At 36.2% G+C, this 20,808-nt stretch overlaps 1 protein-coding gene across 1 annotated transcript in view; it reads right to left on the bottom strand.

Moving 5' to 3' along the window:
- LOC109584363 (dual specificity mitogen-activated protein kinase kinase 5-like) overlaps positions 1-20,808 on the bottom strand; it is a 32,777-nt gene that overhangs the window by 7,938 nt on the left and 4,031 nt on the right. The window contains exons 4-6 of the mRNA XM_020000102.1: positions 19,617-19,648; positions 19,450-19,563; positions 9,284-9,348 (exon numbers count right to left, since the gene is read on the bottom strand). Of these exons, the coding sequence (XP_019855661.1) occupies positions 9,284-9,348; positions 19,450-19,563; positions 19,617-19,648 (211 nt within the window). The remainder of the gene's footprint in view (positions 1-9,283; positions 9,349-19,449; positions 19,564-19,616; positions 19,649-20,808) is intronic.

Here is a 20,808-nt window from a genome sequence, read left to right as displayed (position 1 = left end):
TGTCCCAGGGGCATCCATTGTGTTAGTTTCAGCCATTGTCTCATGTCATAAATTTTACTATTTTGTACTTTATCCTACAGAGTCCAGGCTCAGAATCATTAGTAAGTCATTCTACTTTAATGAAGTGGTCTGAAATATTTTTAGAGCGTGATTGTACACCAGTCATTGCTTCATATTTTGTGCTGAGGACTTTCAGATATCACAGCATCCTGATTTCTGGCTGGAACAACTTTAAACTTCTGAAATATGTTCTTCTGGCTCTTCTTTTGTTATTAGTAAATGGACAGCAAGTATAGATTGTCGCAAACACAACAAGCAGCGATGGAAGTTGAGGAGTTCTGCTACTTTTAGTTTTGTTATAGTGTATCTAAATTTTTTGATATTTTTTATGATGATAGATATACATGTACTGTGTACTGTTAGCAAATTTTATGCGTATGGTATTAAAAGTAAAAAAGATATCAAATAAATGAGAAGCTCATTAATTATTCATATTGTGTATTGTATTGCAAATAAAATTATACAGGCGTTTATGACTTCCGGTGCAGTTGGCGTATGGACTGTACAGAAGTACCCCTCTCTCTAATGGTTATAGTCCCTCAGAGATACTGATGAGCAGAAAATTACAGTCTAATATTCCATCTACTAGGGAATCGAGGGAACCAACTATTCCAGACAGACATGAAGTAGAAGAGAAAGATAAAAAGCAGAAATCAAATCAGAAATGTAATTATGATCATCATCATGGCTCAAGAGAATTACCAGATTTGGAACAAGGAGATATGGTCTGGATATCTAATATACAAGAGCAAGCTCAGGTACAGAAAAAAGTGGCTCCTAGATCTTATGAGGTAGAAACAGACAACAATGTTGTCTATCGACGTAATAGGAGAGATCTTGTTACTATGCCATCTCCTCGAGATAATGAAACTACAGAGACAAACACAGAACCAGTCATACCACCACTGATAAGAAGTACTCATAGTACCACAAAACCAGATCGATGGGATCCTAGTTATAAGTAACTCAAAGAAGGAAAGATGTAATGTTATAATTAAAGTTTATACACTATGCATACACAATTCCTGTACATGCTCAGTTAAGTTATTGATTTGTGTTGTTAACTTTAATATTATTACCATGGTAGTCACTGAGCGGTAAATGCTTGTAATAGCTGTGCCCTCTATCTTCTGCAATCCCAGCCTTATTCAACACAACCCAATATTACAAGAGGTATATTAAAGCTGTTACAGTACTAGCAAAAGTAGCATCCCTTGATATAGCTGGCTTTGCTTTATGTTATTAATATACTGAGTTTTGTTTCATAATTAGAAGTGCAAGTATTTATTTATGTATTATACAGCTATACATTACTCATGCTGAAGTAGCTTTCCATCTTGTAAAGCACATATACATTGCATAGACATGAATGCATATTAATAAGTTGAACACAAGAAAATATTAATGGCAATTTAATTTTGTGCAAGTGGACTGATAAATTAATTACTTCCTTATATTTTGTTGGGGTCAAAGTTTATTACTAAAACAGTAAATGCTCTTTTAAAATAAATTGACACGTTACTTTTTACAAATATATTCATTTATAGTGTAATATACACATGAACATATATTATGTCCACTGTTTACTTTCAGAAATTTCGCCATGCATCTAAGATTACAACAAAACTTGCATCTCTGGCTTCAGAAGCCATTGGGTCTAAATTTGAACAGCAATGTAACAAATTAAAGATAATCACTTCATGGTCAAAAGGAGAAAGTGTTTAAAAAATGGATGGTTTTATGGAAGTGAGTACCCTTTATATTATATCCTTTATGTGGTAACTTTCAGAAAGAGATACTTTAGAGAGAAAATGTTAATGATAGCTGTAGTGAGATAGTAGATACCACAAGTGGTGGGAACAAAGAAATTCAGGATAAATTGCAAACTACAAGTGTGTATACATTACCTGTAATACTTCATATTAATCTTTGACTTAATTGCATGTACAACTTCAACAAGTTTAAAAAGATCTCTTCAAGAGTGCTCATAGCTGTAAGATACTACAGATGAATGTACATGTACCACACTATACTTGTAGGGATTGATATCACCTTTTCTCGTTTTGTTAAGCTTAACTCTGACATACCCTATCTTTCAATTCCTGAGGTACAAGAGAGTCCAAGATGAATAAATTGTTAAATGCAGGTGACTAAATTAACTCATTTGAAACTTTTAGTCATATTTTGTTGCATTGTTCATTGATATGAGTTAGGATCTTGTACTGATATTACTAATAAAAGAAACCCAAGTTTGAAGATTTATTGTGATATCATGACATTCATCTGTACTTTTTGTTAATATTAAATATTACATTACACAGCAAAGAATTATGATCTCTGATACAGGCCACTACCCAAAATCAATGATTCAGGCCTGACGTCTATTTTGATACAGTCCTGACTGGCATCAATGTTGTATCATGTCTGTTGCTCTGGCTGAACCAGGGCCGTACTCCAGCATGGTTGTATCATGGATGGTTATCTTGATTGTATCATACTAGACTCATTGCTTTGCAGGCTGCACAAAATCCATGATACAGGAATGTATCAAGGCTGATTCTGATTTCTATCAGTCGTGATTCAAAGTAAAATTCTTGGCTGTGTACATAGAAGAGTGAAGAAACAAGGTAGACCCAAGGGACTTGAATTGACTGTTGACCTAAAGATGAAAGTATTCTGCAAACAAAATTTTGCCTTTTATAAAATTTCATTCAAGTGTTAAGCAAAAAGGTACATTAGCTAAATAATTTGATATGGGTGTTTTAACTTACATGGTGTTTCTTGTAGCAACAATAGAGTGGTTGGTGGCTAAAAATATACCTACTTCTGTTCTTAGTAATCCTAAAAATCTAATTGAAAAAGAAAAAGTAGAAAGGAAACCGGAGCTTTTACATGAAGGAGTCTTTGATTAAATGTTGATGTACATCTCATTCGATCATTTTTTACTAACGATGCATGGCTGTGTGTAATGAGTGTGGTACCACAGAAACAGCAGACACACATATACTCTTGTAATAGCTGTCATAAAGATCTTAACATTTTCCAATCTATAGGATGTGATCATTGCTTATAGTGGAGTCACTTAAAATGTTGTGGTTTAAAAGACAGACCTAAAACTGGACACTGGTTCTGCAGAAACTCTTGACACTGACCCTACTCAATCACATGTCATATTTACTAATACAAACTTACAATAAAACAGCAATTATATCAGTATTATTTTGATAGATTTAAATTAAGTCAGGTATACATAAAACAGATGTAGTTAATGCATCACATCATCGTGTCAGTTCTGCAAGCCTCCAAAAATAGTGACTGGTACCAGTTCTGTAGAAACTTCATTTAAAATTATCGCAATAAAAGGAACTCATATCACTTATGGAATTTCAGCAGGCGAGTCCATTGCACAATAGTGCTTCATTTTATCATCACCATAATTATACACATGTGCCAGTATAAATTTGCCAACATCGACCAGTTTAAGCCACAGTCATTGTATTGAAGTTAAAACGAGGAAGTTTGATACATTGGAGGATTTTATGGCATGGCAATCAGATTTCGAAAAATTGTTTCCTCATCACTTGTCTTGGATTCTGCTTTTCAGAAACAAGGGGATCATTTGTGTTACTACTATTATTGCAATTGCTAAGGAGAAAGAGCATTAAAGCTGCAAGGAAGTAATAAAGTTTATAGATAATGTGTTGCCTATACTAGAGCATGTAGATGAATCTCTAATGTCGCTGTTGAAACTTGTGATCATCACTTGCTGAATTAGCTCATATTCCCCTTCAAGGTTCAACAAGACATAGATAGCAGCAAAAATGCAAGATGGTGTCACAATTCAAGAGATATTAAACTCTATACATGATGGTGATGAAGGTACTAAGATAGATTGATCTGAATTAATAAATCATCAAGATATATACAACATTCAATATTGAGGGAATCCAGTATCACACTAATGACCATTTGCGTGTACAGTTGTGGATAGAAAATTTACAAAGTGAGAGTAAAGACAAATCTCTTAACTTTTATTTAAAGAGCAAGGTGTTGAGCAGAGCAATAATTTAAATTACTTTTCAGTAAGTGATTTTTCTCTAGGAATTCAAACTTGTTTTCAGAAGTAAATGCTAATCAAATTCGGCAAAGAAGCACTCCGTATTGATAGCACTGCATAAAATATTACCCAAAAGCATTGTAATTATCCACACAAGCAATATAGTACATGACAATTATGAAGCCATGTCTTCAATGTAGTGGTGTAGGATTTCTTATCACCCAGTTTGCAAGTACCCTCTTCTTTCTTAACTTTTTTCGATTTAATCCTAGTACGTTTCCATTCTTAATTTTTTTATTGTTTCCATTCTTTTTCTCTTCATGTAATACATACATTCTGTTATGATTATGTGGTAGGTTAATTATATTCATGCTGATCACATGCGCATAAATTAAAATGGCATCAAATCAAAAACTCACGCTGTGTCTGCAGATAAATTTTGTCTTCCATTTTGTATTCTATCCTCACGTCTTTTTGAAACTACCTTTGTGGTCCTTGACCCAAGCCCAGAAGAGTTATGTAAAAGCCAAATTGAGCACTTCCCTGGCTCAAAAAATTAAAAGGAAAACGAAAGAAGATGAAAGAAAGTAGAAAAAAAGTCTGAAGAATTTTGCAGAAATTTGAATTCGGGCCTATTCGGAAAAAAATGCTCCCGCTACATTACAGTCCACTTTAAAGGCACCAGGAGAATTGCTCAGTGAAGGAGAGCTCATCTAAGCCATTTATAAGGCTGTACAATGTAAGATAAAAGAGTTTAAGTGTTTAAAAATGATAAAACCAGCCACCATCTTGAAATCCACGTCAATCATACCTATAGGCTACCGCCTATGTATTAACAGCTAGTAAATTCTGTATAGCTTGAAATTTTAGTGGAATGTAAATTTCGTGGTTTTCGTGGTTATGGGGCTGCCCAAGAAATTTAAACCCACGAAATCATTGAAGTGCCATTCCCTTACAGGCTATGTAAACTGTCAGCCAAAAAATTTAAACCACGAATTACCCCACTACGAGCAAACCACGAAAATATCAACCCATGAAAATTTCAAGCAATACGGTAATAATTACCTAAAGCACATGGCAAGTACATGGTTTTTGAAGTTTATTATGCCACGAGAAAAGAAACCAATACCTTCCAGTATGTAGTGGTAAGCCCAGTTGTGTTCGATAATAATCATAGGCCCTGTATATCTACTGTCAGCACACATGTAAGGCCATTGCAATTAGATTAATTGTTTCTCCTTTCCCGCCTGCATACTCCCCCATGTCTCATTAATATTCTGATTAATCCATGTACTAGCGGTGCCACTTGACACTTGTGAAGCGAAAATAGGTAAAGAAAGAGGCAACGACTTGCTTTAGGTATATCAAGAGTACTTATTGAGTAAGATAGATTATCATTAATTGTAATGTGCAAAAGAGCTAAGTTACATGACACAACTAGTGAGCTAGCTTGTCCGCCATTTTATTAGTTCATGATTTCATAATCCCTTGCTTTTACCATTGACCTCTTGCACACACTAGCTTTGTGAATTTATATTTCTGACCTTTTTGTAGCTTACAGAAAACAATCATTCAGAGCGTATTTTGATTTGTGCTGGCTAAGGTTCTTGCAGCTTGACTAACTTTGCAGTCTACCTAACTATCAATTGTTTTCTTTAACTACAGTAAATATTGTCAGGTTTGTACATCTTTGTTGATTTATTGACACACATGCTTTCTCTAAATTCTTGTAATGAATCAAGTATTTTGGTTGACTTGGCTCACTGGTGTTTTATTTCATTAACGGTTAGCCTTGATTCAAAATTTTAATTTATGCTTTCTATCCTTTAGTCTCTACAGCAATATTTACAGTCCCATACAGAGTGGTGACAAATGCTATTAATTGTCTTATGAATACATTTTATTTCTTGTTTTAATGGTCAGTGTCTTCAATGATGAATTTGTATTATCATTTAATATAGGTTTAGCCCCAATTCACATGAACTTAGTTGCTACAAGTGTCATAAATGTCTACAAGTTTTTAATGCCATGGAGGATAACACATTGCAATGTGTCGTTTAGCGTTTCAGAATTTTTAATGAGACTATTAAGCCCCAGTTGGATGTCAAATGCATTTTGCTGTCTGCCCTCATTTGACAATAATACATACTCTTGTGCTCGTCAATGTAAATTTGCCCCTTTTCGCTGTAGTCTCTAAATTTGGATGATATCTGCAGTATAAAGTTCGATCTACAGATGATGGTGCTGTTACTGCCACTGGTATGAATGAGAGTTTTGACTGTGCCTTAATTCCTAAACCTGGTAGAGAAAGAAATAGGAAAATGATTTTGATAATTTCATTTTTTAACTCTTTATTAGTTGGCTGGTTACAGGGCAAAATCACATTGGCAAGTAAACTGTTAGTCACTCTAAGGGATATTTTCTGGTATATAGGTCATTTCCATGTATCTGATAGAGAAAAGACACCTATTCTTTCTGTTTTAAATATCTTTACTGGATCTAATGTTCCTGATCAATCAAAGCATTGTAAAAAAAAACTGGAAATATTTCTGTTAATCAGCTTTGTGGATATGCACTTTCACAGCTCTTATTGGAGTGCTACTGGGAAAGGAAGACTGAGAAAAAACTTAAGCCACATTTTGTGGATTTCTTTTTAAATCTCAGTTGTTATTCTGAGCACTTAATTGACAAACACAAAACATAAAAAGTAAACTAAAAAAAACCTACTCCTGTTGTAAGTTAATAGACCACTTTTCTACACAAGTCCTAGAAAAATCAGAATTTGTTCCATGCTATTGATGAGTTAGTATTGAGTCAGTCTGTATATGCTCATACTAAGTGCTAAATACTCTCCAATATGCATTTATTGTGCTAAAGAAGAAGGTTGTGACCTAAGTATGAGAACTGTAAAGATAAACCAACTATGTATATTAAGAATAAGAAATGAGGTGTCTTGTTACTTTTTATCTTTTCAAATCTCTCTTTAAGTTTTGCACAACTTTTTTTAGCATTACTGTACTGATAATAATTTAAGTTACTACCAGCATGTAAGAAGCATTGTGCAATTTACAGAGAATTTGCATTAGACATTGAATTGATAACAATAAAGTCAATATCCAATTTACAATGATGTATAGTAAGGTGGAGCTTATTTTATTATTAATATTCATTAATGAATATCGATAATCACTAATATCATTAATACCACCTGCCTGCCAGCATACTCTCCGCACTTGAAAGGACAAACAAGGAATTTAATTGGGGTGGCCTAACTGTACATGCCATATTGGTAATAACAGCTTTTTAGACAGGCAGGGTGGCAAGAGTTTGGCCATAAAAAACGTTTTGACCCCCAGTTCTGGTTCTCAAGACCGGACTGCCTAGCCTGCTGTTCCCCGCAGTTTTCATGCTAACACAGTAACCATAAAAGTTTCTTTATATTGTCACACGGTATGATAACTGGTATCTCTGAGTCGCAGGCAAGATGCAAGGAAGATAGCCGGGAACAAAGCCTAAGCGGGTGGCAGACTAGGAGCATCAACAGACTGTGGCCAACACTCTGCCGTCTGTCAATGGACAAAAGTTGGGCATAGTGTCCCCTCTAAAATTTAACGTAACATTATTTAATCTCAGCATATGTTATACATACACACATGTCAACACAAATAATTCACTCAGTGCCAAACCAAAAACCCAGCCTTAATTAACAATAGCAGCAGGTAAATAATAAGCACATCGTCTAAATCTCCAAAGCAAGTGGTCTTTTAGTTTATAGTGCTGGAAAAGAAGACACAATACAAATCAGTATGTCCAGTTTTGTTACATAATAAGCATAGGCCTGTATAGAGGAGTTGCAGCAGAAGTAATTAATGGGACATGTGGCTCATTGTCCGCCATGTTGGGTCGCAAGACTGCATGTTGGAGCATTGAAGAACGAAGTGAATCGAAGAAAAAGTCCTGTTCTAACAATGTTTGAGATGAACTAGTGTTATCAAGAGCAAGCGAAGGAACTTGCTCAACAATTGCATCACTCTTGGCAGAAAAGAAACCATTACAGACTACACTAGAGCACTTAGTGTAAGAAACAGGCCTACTCCAAGTTAAGGAGAAGCTTCAAAAATATTTGTAAAACAGCTGCTGGCAATTATTTTATGATATATAAGTATAAAATAACAATATTACAAACTTTACAACTTTGAAACACCAAATACTTCATTAGTTAAGTGAGCTTTTTACTGCTGGTAAGGTTTGATACAAAAGCCTATCCATTCAGGAGTCATGCAACAAGTAAAATAGCTCCTTGGCTTGCTCTTCTAGTTCATCTCAAACAACAGGACTTTTCTTTCGATTCACTTCATTCCTGCATACTTCAACATGCAGTCTTGCCACCCAAGACGGCTGACAATGAGTCACACCTCCCATTAATTACTTCCGCTGCAACTCTCTATATTTAGCATCAGGACAGAAGTAACTGTACAAGCTATGTTGGTAACAAGAGCATTTTAAGGTAGGCAGGACGGTGTGAGTTCGGCCAATAAAAACATTTTAACCTACAGTTCTGGTTCTCAAGACCCAACTACCTAGCCTTCAGTTTACCATGGCTTTTATGCCAACACAATAATTGTAAAGGCTTCTTTATAATGTTGTATGGTATGATATTTTGGTGCTTCTGAGTCATGGACAAAGGGATTAAGGACAGACGTGATATAGGAAAAGTAGCCAGGAAAAAGCCTAGGTGGACTAGGAGTTAGCTACCGAGTGTGGCCAACACTCTGACGTCTATCAACAAATAGCTGCATTACAAAATATCTAAAAAATTTCATAAAATCAAACATAAGAATAAAGGACTCTCCAATCACAATCATTCATTTCCTTGACTTGAATTGTTCTTCAACTACAATCCTCTTCATGCAATAAGTAGTTATAAATACAATAAAGGAGTAGTGCATATGTGCAGCAAAGTTGCACAGCTACTGCACTCACATTACCTCTGCTTTTTGTCCTTCGCACATAGAAGACTACTACAAAAGCAATATTATACATTCCCAACTTATCCTATTCGTCCTCAACTATGCAAGTAAATGCATTTTAGCAAATTAAAACACACAGACAGACATGAACACTTAAACTAAACCAATGTAAAATCCAGGAGAGAAAATTGCTTACCTATAAACAGTTCCTCCACTACCATGACCCAAAATTTCTAAGAACTGCAATTCTTGAGGTGATATCTAAAAAATGAAATGGACACATTTATTAAAGACACATTAATTTAGTGTTGTCCCTATAGTGTGTTTAGAGCTTTTTTGCACATTTTACACAATAAACGAAAGTGCAAACCTATTTAATTGCGTGTGGGCATGTCATTTCCACACCCTTTTAATTACGAGTAACAGGAGAAATATACAAGTAGTTAAAAAAGCATGGCAGGCCAAAGTAAACTAGGGAAAGGACTTAAACCTTCTTAGTGCACATAGAGCGAGGAATTGTGGTAAGCCAAATATTAAGAAGAGAAAATTAGAATACAAGTCTAAGTGGGCAGAAGATAGGCCCTTACTTTACTTTGATGATAATGAGAATGGAATGTTTTGTAAGCTATGTAAAAATGGAAGAGAAAACATAGGAGTGGCAAGCAAGTTTGGAATCAAGTGAATGCATTTGCATTAGATCAAACTCTGCTTCTGTATAATGAGGATATTTATTTCGTTGATGTTACAGCTGCTTGCACTGAAAACACCGGATTTGCTTAACTGATCAGGAGCCCTTAGGATCCTCAGTCTGATTTGTTGGTTTTCGTGTGTTACCCTTTCAGACCAACACAAAGAAGCAATAGAGTAAGAAAAAGCAAAGTAACAGAGTGTAACAATGTAACCAAAAATAATTAATTCATTACTATTAAACTACCGTATTTCCTTGAAATCTTTTTGCCCTCGAATTCTATCCGCCCTTGAATTATATCCGCACCATTAAGAAGGCTGAATGAAATAATATTCGCCCTTAAATTATTACCGCATGTTGCGCATGCGCAGTAGAAATAATACACGTGTTGCCCACGTGTGTTTACATGAGCATTCCCTTATCATAACCTTTGCAATGGCTTCTAAAAAAAGAAGTTTTGATGTGGCTTTTAAGCTAAATGTAGTTGAAGAGGCTAAGAAAACAAGTAACAGAGCAGCTGCAAGAAAGTTTTCTATTCTTAGCAATTGAACTATTAAAACTTATGAATTTACTATTAAAAATTAATATAGTTAATAAAAATTGGAGTAGGTGTGGTTACACTTAAAATGGAGACTGGAGCTGAACTTAATAGTGTTTGCCCTTGAATACTATTCGCCCCTGTATTGTACCCGCAGTGCTCTTGCTTCTGAAATTAATAGTACCCGCGGATAGAATTCAAGGAAATACGGTATTGATAATAATGTGTGTGGGAGTTAGGTATATAAGGAGAAACATTGGTAGTGAAGTGGTGGTATTTATTTATTTGTTATATTCGAGTTTCAATTATTATCATTGTCAATTGTTACTGGAAAGAGAATATTATTGCAAATCAACTGGCGCTGTAACAAGAGTAAGGAGGATGGAGGTATTGTTATTAAATTTGATAATTAAGGTCTGGGAAGCTGCAAAAAATCAATAAATCTCTACTGATGATGGACTTCTGTCTCCAATGGTGTGCTCCATAGTCTGGAAAATAACCACACCCTCTAGTGACTGACACTGATATAGTGACTCCTCCTTCATCGAGGAGTCCAAAATTAGTTGAAAAGGTTAACATACTCCCACCTCCTTTAATCTTAGTTGAAGACACTCTGTGATTGGTGCTGTAGCTCTCATTGCCCAGTCACCAGTGGTGCACTCACTGAGCTTATACTTAGTGCCAGTCCAGGAAAACTCGAGGAACCTTCCACCATTAGGGTAGGGTCTACTGGTAACTCAGCGAGGCTGCCTACACAAAGGCAGGAGACACAAATAATCACCCAAACATACTCTCATTATTGGGCCAATCCTCACTTGATGTATACATGATCACAACACTGAGCTAACATTTACCCTATGCATATCCTCTAGCTCACACAAGTCAGCCATATGTAATCTCCCATCACACACGGCAAACTCATCACACAACAATGGGAGACCTGACTATGAGGTAACTTGCCTCCAACTGCACTAGCCAGCTAACATTACTGAGTCGACTCACAAATTATCTACACACATATACATGTACGTATGGTACAACTCCATGTGGAGAAATAATTATTGTTATTATTACGTAATCTAATTACATTATTATTCATTATCTGATTTTTGTATAAATACGTGTGAAAGTTTGTGAGAAGGATCAAACAAACCAGACCTAAGAGGAGAGAATTGTTATTATTAATAAGATGATATTTATGATATTTGAATCTAACTGGTCAAACAGAAACTGCAGCTCAGCAATTGGGACAGCCTTAGCAGCAACTAGATAGAGAAGGTCTAGTTTTTAAAGAGGTCAAGCACATTTGGTCCAAGCAAGCCTGATCAACTGGAAGCGGGAGTTTAACTCTGGAGACTGGACCCTCGGGCTGCAAATTGGGTTTTCAAGGATCCGGAGTGAGTTGCTTATTGGAGTTTGATGAGTTTGCGAGTAATTTGTGTAAGTAGAGAGTATTAATTAGTTACTTACCTTACTTTGCAAGCCATATTTTGTCTTCTTTGTCCATAATAATAATTGTTGTCACGTATGTAGGCAGCTGCAAAAAGAAACTACGGTAATCTAGAAGCATTGCGGTAAGTTCTTAGTTGTTTTAGAGATCTGTTGAAGTATTTCAAGTATTATTAGTACTTTAAAAACATGGATGCTGCTGCTCTGAGGTCTGGTCATAGGGCAGTAGCTACAGGAAGAATGAAGGAGGTTGGAGATGCTGTTGCTGCTGCTACAGAACCAGATGTAATAAAGCTGGAGCAATGGAAAAGAGGTCTAAAGGACACTTTTGATACACTCAAAAGATTGGATGAGGCACTTATGCAACATATAGATCCTGAACAGAAACAGAAGAGTCTGAGCATATAAATGATGAGATATTTACTGCCATGGCATTAGTTGAGAGAGCTCCAGTTAAGAGAGATAGATGCAACCCATCTACTAGCTTGACAGCTGCCTCTACAAGTACAAGCAGTTCAAATGTTACTAGATTTCCGAAGCTATAAGCCTCAAGCATTTTAGCAGTTCGTTGACAGGTTGGAGCTCCTTCTGTGACTCCTATAAGGCAGCAATGCCACATTGTCAGCTGTAGAGAAATTCACATATTTGCAAGCCTTGATTGAGGGCAAAGCTAGAGATGCCATTGCAGGACTACCATTGACAGAAGTTAATTACACTGTAGCAATTGGTCTTTCAAAGAAGTGGTTTGGGGATAAAGAAAGGGCCAAAGTGGCTCACATGGAAGAGCGAATGATTATGGAGTCTGTTCTTTCAGACAATCATATTTTTGATTTAAGGCGCTTATATCATAAAAATGAAAGAAACGTGGGAAGCCTAGAAGCCCTGGGGTTGGGAGTAGATGCCTATGGGGCATTGCTTACGCCTATTGTTGTAAAGAGACTTCAACCAGAGCTGAGATTAAATTTAGGTAGGAAAGTGACTACTGATGATTGGAAATTATATAATATTATGAGAGTTTTTCTAGAGGAATTAGAAGCAAAGGAGAGAGCATCCTTGCCCAAGCAACCATGGAACTCCCATAGTCAGTTGCCTCAAAAACATAGCCGCGATTTTCCAACAAGAACTTTCTTTGGGGGAAGGGAAAGTGGTTGTTGCTCCTGTAAACAATATGATCATGCACCCGCAGACTGTATAAGTGTAATTACACATAAAGCCAGAAAGGCTATAATAAGAGAGTAAGGGCGCTGTTTTATTTGTTTATGATGGGGGCACTTAAGCAGAGATTGTCGATCTAATTCTATGTGTTCAAATTGTCGGGGTTGACATCATGTTAGCCTTTGTATTAAATTGCATCAGTCAAAGCCTACTAAAGGGAAGGAAAGGACTCAAGAGTAGTGTGCCTGATACAACTAGCCTTTTCTCATGTGTGGAGTCTCCATTGAATCCAAGTACTCCACCTTTTAAGCCAACGAGCAAAAGGGCTTCATGTTATACCAATAATGGCACTGATAGTCTTTTGCAAGTAGCGCAAGCCTTTGTTTTCACTCCTCAAGAGCCTTTTAGAAAAATGCAGATTAATGTTTTGTTTGATACAGGCAGCCAGGGTTCTAATGTGACCCAGCAAGTGTGTAATTTTTGGGACTGCATAAATTAGGAATGAAAGCTATATCAAAAGTGACCTTTGGGTCTTGACAAGAGTGAGTAGAGCATTGCGAAGTAATTAAATTCGGATTTAAAACGATGCGGAATGATGCACTGGTTCTTCAGATGCTTTCAATTGTCATATATGTGAGCTTATTGCCAATTCTCCTGTAAATTTAGAGCAGTATCTCCAGCTGAAAACTTCAAACTTTTCTACTGAATTAAATAAATGTAGTAAAATGAAACCTGATGCATTGATTGTTTGAGACTGCTCACTGGTGAGATGATAAAGAGTGAAAGCAGGCCTGTAGCCTAATATTCAAAATTGGGGTGGATTTTGTCTGGGCCAGTGACTTTGAGAGAAGGAATGAAGCCTAGAGCAACTTTAGTTACTCATGTTTTGAGAGTAGAGACTGTGAATGTGAGTAAACGTTTGGATGAAACCTTAACTAAGTTTTAGGATTTTGAGTCAATGGGTATAGTAGAGAATAAGAGTGTAGTTCAAACACAAATCTGTGACTATGTCAGTTATGTAGGCGGAAGATATGTTGTTTCCCTTTCATGAAAGGACTCCTCAATGTTATTGCCCAATAACTATTATTTATGTCATAAACACTTGCTTTGTTTAATATGAAGACTCAAGCAAACACCTGACCTCCTTGAAAGGTATGTTGAAGTGATTAGAGAGCAATTGAAGTAAGGGATTATTGTTCCCGTAAAGAGAGAGAGAGATAATATTATGCAGCGCATACATTATATCATATATTATGCCTCATCATGCGGTTGTGCAGTATAATAAATCCACCACTAAAGTACACGTTGTTTACGATGCTTCTGCGAAAGAGACTGGGCCTTCGCTTAACGATTGTTTGCATGTAGGTCCTCCCTAACATCAAAAGACTTTTGACCTACTTATAAGATTTCACATGCGTTTGATAGCGATCACGGTGGACATTGAGAAGGCGTTTTTGATGGTGGGTGTCTCGAATGCTGATCAAGATGTTCTTAGATTTGCTCTAAAGATATTCAAAGTCCAGTACAGATCCATACATTTACTCGAGTTGTTTTTGGAGTGAACCTACTCCATATTTACTCAATGCTACAATTGCACATCATCTGGAGTTATTCAAAGAAGCTTATCCATCCACTGTGTCTAAGTTACAGGAATCAATGTATGTAGATGATGTAATTATGGGATCAGATAGTGTACATATAGCCTTTTCTTTGTGTATGGAAGGGAAGTTTGAATTTTCAAAGGGAAGTTTTAATCTGAGAAAATTTTGTAGTAATAATGTAGACCAGCAGCGAATGCTTGAAGTACATCGACAGGGTTCTGTGTCAGAAATAGCTGATGTGTTGTCTAAAGAACAGAAGGTATCCTGGGACATTTCATCTGATGAGATGTTCATCTGATCTGATGAAATATTTTACTTCTTGCCTCGGGATGTTTCGTTGTTCCGTTTGATCCGTGATCCGCCCTTTACAGGCACCCCTTAGTATGAGCATCCACTAGCACTAGGAGCATGTGTCCATTATTTGGACCCACATAGTCAATGTGTACTCTTGGCCATGGTGTAGTTGGCCATTGCCAGGGCTGAAGGGTTGCTAGGGGTGGGTTGTTACTGTTAGTTTGGCATGCTGAGCAGTGTTGAGCTTTACTAGCAATATCTTGATCAATCCCTGGCCACCATAAGTATGCTCTAGCAAGCCCTTTCATCCAGGATATACCAGGGTGAGACAAGTGAAGATCTTCCAATAAGTGTTCCCTCCCTTGGGGTGGTATGATTACTCTGTTACCCCACAAGAGACACCCATTATGTGTGAATAGCTCTAAGGCTCTCACCTTGAATGGCTTGAGTTCATTTGTATTCGACTCTGTGGCTTCTGCTGGCCAACCCTCTTGTGTAAACTGTACAACTTAAGAGCTGAAAGGGTCTTGTCTATAATCCATCTTTTAACTTGCAGAGCTGAGACTGGCGTTTGATCTAATACATGTAATAACATTATATCTTCTGGAGGAACTGTATGGGTAACTGAAACTGAAAGAGGTAATCTGCTGAAAGCATCAGCATTAGAGTGCTGTGCTGTAAATTTAAATGCTAAGGTATATTCATACATAGATAAAGTAAGTACCCACCTTTGAATCCTAGCAGAGGCTTGAGGTGGAATTGCTCTGATTCCATTCTTATCTGTATGGTCATCATTTTACGTTAATCACTGATTATAAGCCATTGCTCTCACTGTTTCGAGATGATAGGCAACCATCTCGAAACAGTGAGAGCAATGGCTTATGATCAGTGATTAACATAAAATGATGATCATACAGATAAGAATGGAATCTCTTCACACCAAACACAGAGGCCAGACCTTCCTTTTCTACTTGTGAAGAGTACTGTTCTGCTTTAGAGAGTGTGCAAGAGACATACCCTAAGGGGCGTTCAGTGCCATTGGCCGCAGCATGTGCTATTGGTCACAACATTCCTCAGCTGCAACATGAGGAAAACTCCACTGTCATTTAAAGCCTTCAAAAATTTTAAATAGCCTTTCTCCAGTAGGTATGAAAACATACTTACGAAAGAAATGCTCTGATATTGCTTTACAAGTCTCAATCACTAAAGCAACTACAGCTGAACAGCCAATTCTAAATAAAGCTGATATGGTAATGTTAGTACTTAGTCCACACTAAGTTACAGGTACTTTTTGCTCAACAAAAATAGGGGACCTTAGATGTGTTGTTTGCTTTATGAAATATGGTTTCACTTTTCTACATCCAACTATCAAATGTGACATGTAACTCAGAAGTTATTTTTCCAACAAAATATTTCCCATTTTGCCAGAAATTACTGCTAGCCACAATTCTTTACTTCTATGCAGGCTCCAGCATGATCTTTCAGATTAATCTCTCAGTAGTAGCTCCAGTTTAATTCTGTGTTAAATGTCAAGCTAAGAAATACATCCCTATTATACGTTTGACTAAATTCAGCCTTTTTTTGTACACTCTATTTGACTCTCTCTTAAACCTTTTCCTAGCATTTATCCTCCTTATATGACATAAAAACATCCAAAAAAAGCAACACAATCAACACTTCCGTTTTGTAAACTACTTTTACTGTGTGTTGTTAATGTTATTGATACTTTTTAGGTGTGAACACTCACCAAACTGGCTTAGAAGTGAATCTGCATTGTGTTCAAACAAATCTAGATTAAAAGTGAACCAGTGTTGAAAGACCTTAAGAAAAGTGAAGGTGCTCTACATATATGCTTCACATAAAATTGACTCAAATAACTGCTTTAGACAAATTACATAAAGTTATACAGGACCAGCATAGACAATCTCACGTAAGTACGTGTAGGTATACAGAGTTGGTTATGTATCGGGATCCTACAGAACATAATTTGCAGACTCAGATGAGATTAAGTCACAATTACAACAAATTTGTACTAAAAAAATTGCAGTGTAGCCTGGCACCTGCATAAAAACCAACCCATATCGAAAGAACAAGGTTGCAGCATGATTGTGGCAACCTTGTGACAAGGTCGTCACTACCTGGCCACAAGGCCCACCACCTTGTAAAAACCCTGGAATTGACATGTTTTCCACCTTGTGACAACCATGTAACAACCTTGTGACAACCTTGTCACAATGTAAAATAAATTCAATAGAATAACTATAATCTGAAAGCCTATCAACACATAATTAATATCATATAATGTCAAAAGATTTCTAGATACTTGTAATGTATCTATGATACATGTAGCTAATGTATAAAGATGTGGATGTGTATTAATGTTATCTTTACTGACTTGTACAAGGGTTGGTCAATGGTCCCCTTATATATGGTAGCAATAGCTTTACATCATCGTGGGGCATACTTAATGAAACCTCAGTTTCCTGCAAAACCTTGTCACAAGGTTGTTATGTTTGTAACACGTTAGCACTTTTTATACGAGAGCACTAAAGTGCATACCCTTGCCACAGTCTGTGTGTAACAATTTTAATAAATTAAGAGAAAAATAATTAGTGAAAGTTTTGACACAGAAAAGAAGCTTCAGCATGTAAAAACTTAGTGAATGTTTTGAGACAGTGAAATTTTTGTTTTTAGACAGAGAAGAAGCTCCAGCATGCTTGCTGCACTAGTGCGCATGCTGCAGCAATGTAAAGGTGTGGCTGCAATGAAGGTGTGGCTCAATCAAGCCATGCTCCACCCGCACACACAGTAATGGTGGCACATGGCTCTAAGTGGTGAAGAAAGCTTTAGTTTTTCTCGACTTTTAAACAGTTTAACATACATTTGTTAGGCTCTATTTGTTGCATACAAACGTCTATTGAGCCCCTGATGTTTAAAGACTCTGGCCGCTACTTCGGGAGAAGAGAGCCTCGTGTAAACTCACAAAAGTATGAATTTTTGGGCTACCATATCTTTAAAACGAAGATGATTTGAGCAATTCCTCTCATATTAATGAAAGATGAGGCTTTGCTTTATTGTTTTATCTGCCCAGTTGCTCTTTTGCTCACACTATGAAAAAGTTGTCGGGGAACCAACCTACGTTTGGCGACTTTGCCAGCTTCTTTTTCCACGGAAAAGAAAACTATAGCATCCCCAAGACGGAGAATAACTTTTTCTAGAGCCATTGTTGATTATAAGACTCTCCAGGACTAGACAAGAAAGCAGTGTCAGCTCAAAAGTGGAGGCCAAGCGAACACACACACACACAGACAGGACGACTGCTTTACCCTCGCTTCCACGCCTACGCGTGGGCTCGGGTAACAAGGTTGTCACTAGGTTGCTCACAACTTGATCACTTTTGCACAAGGTTGTAACCATGTTACTACAACCTTGTGAGGTTGTGAACTTGTTGTAACAAGCTTGTAGCAAGCTTGAACTTTCTATATGGGAAGTGAGGCCTGCTACTATTATTGCACACCTTATTCACAAGTAATTTTTGAGCGCAATATACAGAACTCTGCTATACTCCGAGCATGTATAAATGAAATACTGATAGCCTTTAGCACTGGACAAGTACCAACTGAATTGGTGACAAGATGGGCAGTAAGACAAGTACCATACTTATATAACATGATCTCATCTTAAACAGTACAAAAGTACATGTGTATCATAGAAACACCTGCTGCATGAAAACACTTGTTCAGTACAGCTGATATAGCAGTATTTATTAATAAAGCTCAGAAAGTTTGATTATTTGGTTCTCTTACACAGACCACTTGACTGATTAAAATAGAAATCACTGGACATGTGAACAATGTAACAAATGACTTACTTAGATGTTTAAATAAATACATTTAACTGAGTCCCCTGATCCCAAGGTTGCAAGCTGGATTTGACATATTTTAATTCATTTTACACAATTTTTATTCAATTAATAAAGTCCAAGCTTTTAATTAAGTATTTTAGATATGGCTAAGTTTAGGGAGTGGTCCAGTTTTTGATTATACATATAAGTCATTGTTGGCCACGTCAGTTTACCAGTGACCAGGTGCAAAGCACTAGACAAGAGCATGGTATGTTATAGTACAATGGTGTAAAATTTATAATCTTGTAACACCAACCACAACCAGGATTACACAGAGTACAATGTATTTTTTATGACAGGACTGCATGACTATGAGAAAAGTGCATGCCTAAATAAAACAGTCTATATACTAAACAATTACTTTTGACTTTAAATTGTACATTTTAGTACAAAAAAAAGAGTCCTCAGTTATAGCAAAAATTTGCGGAGAATTATTCTTGCAACTTGAAATTGCATTATAAAATAGACTGAAATTCATAATTTATGAAATTTATACATGACCCCAATGCAATAACTATCAAACTGAAAAAGAATCTTTAAAGAAAGCTATTTTGTAAGGTTTTGCAATACTAAAACATTACTAAAAAGGATAAATAGAAATGAATTTCGTTAAACCAAATTAAGATCAATGTCAATAGAAATGGGATAATTAAGGACACCTCAGCTAATATACATGTAATAAGACCAAAATATGTCAATAAAAAATTCATCATCAATGTATTAAACAGCTTACTTGTCCACCAGATAATAAATTAATTAGAGCCTGCTCATCAGCACTTCGTTGTGATCCACTTTCATTACATGTATTTACAGACTCAATTGTCAATGATGATGCATCAGTGTTGACCTACATTTTAAATATTATTTTTGTAAATAAATGCAACAATAGACAATGTCTACCTCTAGCATTAAAGGATTTCTTACTCTTTGAACTAAATTGATTAGAAAAATTGCAGTATAACATCATTCATAAAGTAAAAAATGCGATATTTATTAATGCATAACAGTAATTGCAACAACTTTTACATGGTGTGTGTACTTTACCTGTACTTTGTATGTACATGTACAGAATGTGGCAGAATCTATGTAACAGCTAGCTTTCATAAATGTAATAAATATTTTTAAGTAAGTGTGAACATTGAAATGGCTTCCTGTGAAAGTAGAACACAGGAATATTCAGAAAATTTACATTAAAAATGATCTATCAAGTGAAGAGTCTACAATAGACCTACATGTACAAACAAGTTGCTGAATCGTTCAGATAATGTAGACTGCTCGACAATCAGCAGAATACTAGCTCTTTATGATACAACTGGTTGTCTTACCAAGAAGAATCATCCACCAAGCATGGGAACCAGGAACTAACTACATAAATGGTCTTCCTGGTATATTCTTGCGTGAAATTAGGGATAAATTAATAGAAGACACTGTAAATGAGGTCAACAGCAGTACTACCATATAGCACTTTAATATGGTGGAGTTTTATTTTGACGATTGGCAGTTTGCAAGCAAAATTGCCAATATTAAAACCGCCAATCATTAATGCGTATGCTCAGTAATGCACATGTACACAAAAATCACCAAACTAAACACCGCAAATTACAATTTTATAGCAAAATTGCCAAAATAAAGCACCATCAAAATAAAGCATTATGCGGTATATAACTTTGCACACATAATATGGTAATCAGAGCAAGGCAAAGACGTGATCTTTTGAGAGCCAAATACGCCCTTGATACTGTAGGGTACAATTTTTTTAAGTACTGAAAATTAGGTGGATTCTGCAATTATTGAAGATTTGCAAAAAGTACTTCAGTGAAAATCAAAACATTGTGGTACAAGATGGCAGACGCCATAAATTTTCCAAAATTAAATTCAAAATAGAAATTTGACAAATTTACATCCCTCAAAAAAAGGCATCCTATGGTATGCCACTTTTTAAAGGTCATGCTAATTTTTTGTGTCCATTGATAAAACTAAAGCTGATGAAAGAGATGAAATGAGAAAGTTTGTATATACCATACAGTGAAAAATTTTCGGGGAAATTAAATGTGGCAAATTTGGCATTTTGATAGCCATTCGCCAAAATAAA

This window comes from Amphimedon queenslandica, unplaced genomic scaffold (genome assembly GCF_000090795.2).
Source record: "Amphimedon queenslandica unplaced genomic scaffold, v1.1 AMPQUscaffold_13522, whole genome shotgun sequence".
NCBI lineage: Eukaryota > Metazoa > Porifera > Demospongiae > Haplosclerida > Niphatidae > Amphimedon > Amphimedon queenslandica.
The sequence above is the reverse complement of the archived record's forward strand: the minus strand, read 5'-3'. Positions and strand labels throughout refer to the sequence as shown.